The sequence below is a fragment of the Sinocyclocheilus anshuiensis genome, unplaced genomic scaffold (assembly GCF_001515605.1).
Source record: "Sinocyclocheilus anshuiensis isolate Anshui unplaced genomic scaffold, SAMN03320099.WGS_v1.1 scaffold208, whole genome shotgun sequence".
NCBI lineage: Eukaryota > Metazoa > Chordata > Actinopteri > Cypriniformes > Cyprinidae > Sinocyclocheilus > Sinocyclocheilus anshuiensis.
Window position 1 is genome coordinate 1,818,634 of NW_015557186.1, and position 3,315 is coordinate 1,821,948.

General features: G+C 34.1%; 1 protein-coding gene across 1 annotated transcript in view; it reads left to right on the plus strand.

Moving 5' to 3' along the window:
• LOC107678740 (gamma-2-syntrophin-like) overlaps window positions 1-3,315 on the plus strand; it is a 65,975-nt gene that overhangs the window by 57,276 nt on the left and 5,384 nt on the right. Inside the window, exon 15 of the mRNA XM_016474118.1 lies at window positions 2,402-2,494. Within this exon, the coding sequence (XP_016329604.1) occupies window positions 2,402-2,494 (93 nt within the window). The remainder of the gene's footprint in view (window positions 1-2,401; window positions 2,495-3,315) is intronic.

Here is a 3,315-nt window from a genome sequence, read left to right on the forward strand (position 1 = left end):
ATCTTCATGGAACATGATCTTTACTTAATATCCTAATGATTTTTGGCATAAAAGAGAAATCAATCATTTTGACCCATATAATGTATTTTTGGCTATTGCTACAAATATACCCCAGCGACTTAAGATTACCTGTAAATATTAAAGTAAATATGGAAGAAAAAGTGCCGTACTTAATGCTGTGCATTTGTTCAGATATCTGACCCTAGTGCTGCTCCTCTGAACAAACACGACTGCTTAAGATGAAAGTCACATTCACTAAGGATAGTTGCAGTTGCAGTGATTTGTGTTCTTGGTGATGTTATTGTCCTTCATCAGTTAGTCTATGATTGTCCAGCTCTGGTTTAGCACGCAGTGATTGACGGCGCTGAGAGAGATGCATGAGTGAGAGCGGCGTAACGTTAACATGAGCTTCAAAAGCACATAGGTTGATTCTGCGTTTGTCAGCATGATCGCAGACTATCCGCAGACGGGTTGTATGCTTCACCACATCAAGAATGAACAAATATCTGCTGAAATGAGACGCTGTCCTTAGGGATGCAACTAAAGGTGACAGAGAATTTCAGTTAGTGCTTGATTAGTAGTTTGTTCTCTAGGCAGCTAGATTTTGTCTTATTATCTTGGGACCGAAACATCTTTTAGACAATTATACAAACAGACAATTGGCCAATGCATTGCAAACGCGTAATTCTGTTGTACAGTACATACTTAACATGTGTTACTATGGCAGAAAAACACCAGATGTGTGTATTTTATGCAGTTGGCTTGCGGTCTGCATTGCATGCATTGTTGCATTCATCCAAATTTTTAAACAAAAATTAAAATGAAAACAAAAAACAAAAAAAGATTCTCTTCAAAATGCATGACAGTAGCTCACCTGAAACAGAGAACTGACTGTAAAGGAAGAGTTTACGGTGTAGTGCATGTTAAACCTTATAGCAATGTACTTGTGTTACATTATGAATTACAGTCTAATGAATTTCAAAAGGCAATGATGCATAAAATCAAGCTAGCATAGATAGAATGATTGGGTTTACATAGCCTACTTGCAATAGAGTATGTTTTTCTTATTAAAAAAAGAAAATCCAATTCATTAGATTGACTAAAACAACTACACGTTTCTTTTGTTGTGGGAAATAGCCTTGTGTTTATAGTTTAGGAGGGGTTTTGTATGAAGAACAGTGCAGCGTTGCATGTTTGTCCGTTTATGTAGCGTCTGCATGTGGTCTCACAGACAGCAGAGCAGAAATGAGGCACATTTGCAGCATGCTGGGACGTTCTCTTCACTCAGCATGACAAGGAAATCCTCGACAAACCTCAATCTGTGTTTTTCCCATCCCTCAGGAGAAGCTCTCCAATTAGCAGCGTGTATTCAGTGCTTTACTTGTGACAGGCGAGGAGACGGTAAGCGCTGCAAATCCACTTCGCTAGCGTTTGCTTCCTCTGGCAGCTGGATTTCATGTGCTGCTTATAACACGACGGCACGTCTGTGCTGAGAGTAAACACTCCATGCTTCCTATGATGAAGAGCAGCAGTGGGAGACCTTCATGAGAGAGACCGTCTGTGCTTATCAAGTTCATACTGCATTCAGAGCTCAGTGCTGGGTTCGATAAGAGTCCCAACTAAAAATAAAGCTGAAATTAATATTAAAACCATTTAAAAAATGCCGAAATAAAAAATATATATATACAGTATATAATATAAAACATGTTTTTATTTCAGCTACTTGCCAAAGCAACATTTCTCATGTTAATTTAGTTTAACTCGATGTACCATCATAAAAAAATAAAGCTGAAATAAAAATATAATAAAAAACTATATATACATTTTATGATTTTAGTACTTTTTTATTATTATCATTATTATTTGTTTAACTTGATGCTAAAATGGTACTGAAATAAAAACTATATAGACATATAAAAAACAAACTACTAAAATTTATAAAAACAAAAAAATAAATTAGAAAATTAATCACTTTAAATTTTAGTAATTTTTTTTTTTTTTTACTTGATACTAAAATGGTACTAAAATAACTGAAACTGAAAAAATAATAAAAAACTATAGACACAAAAACTTCTGAAAATCATTCAAACAACAAAATGACTAAAACTTTAACTAAAATCAATTTTTTTAATTTTAGAGCATTTTATTTTTTATTGATTTTTTTGTTTTATTTTTTTTTTACTTGATACTAAAATGGTACTAAAAAGAATAAAAATTATATAGACATATATATAAAAAACTAAAACTACTAAAAATGCTGCTGTTCCAACCAAGCAAAATTGATTTGTTTAACCCAAACTATGAATCTACATCTGTTGGTCTGTTGTTTTTAAAGTGTTTACAGCAAACAATGTGCTGGTGAGCTTTCTGTGTAAATATTTCTGTTGTTCTTCCACTGCAGTCAAAGAGCTACATGTGCAGCAGTCAAGGCAAGATCCTGTGCTTCACACTCGACTTTGAGTCGGGCTTCTCCTGCTCCGACAGCATCTCAAAGGTAAGAAAATCAAACTGCGCCTCTGTTTTGTGCTGCTTATTGGCTTTCTGAGCAGAAACTCGCAGCTGAGTCCTGACAGCAGTGAACTCAGAAAAAAACAGCCTTTATATTGTGCTCAATATTTCAACTGATTACGCTTCTGCTGTTTTGTTTGTTTTTGTTTATTCATACATCCATGTTATTTATTTATTTTCATTTTTATTTATTTTATTTTTATCAAAATATGCAGAAGTCTTTCCATTTTTTTTTTTTTTTTTTGGTTTTTTTTTTCCTCCCCCCCCTTTTTTTTTTTTTTAGACTAACACACACTGTGCAACAACAAACACGGCAAACAAAAGTATATTTTACAGTGCCTTGCGAATGTATTCATACCCCTTCATTTTTTTCACATTTTGTTTTGTTGCTGCCTTATGTTAAACTGCTTTAATTTATTTTTTTTCCCCACATCAATCTACACTCCATGCACCATAATGACTAAGCAAAAAACAGATTTTTAACATCTTTGCAAATTTATTAAAAATAAAAAACTTAAATGATTCCATTGCATACGTATTCATACCCTTATCTGAGACAGTTGAAATTTGGCTCAGGAGCATTCATATTACTTGTAGATGTTACTACACTTCGAGTGAAGTTAAACTCTGGCAAATTCAATTGAATGGGTATGATTTGGAAAGGCACACACGTCTTAATAAAAGGTCTAACAGCTGACAATGCATATCAGAGCAAAAACCAAGCCCTGGGGTCAAAATAACTGTCTGTAGAGCTCAGAAACAGGTTTGTGTCAAGCCACACATCTGGGGAAGAGTTCAGAAAAAATT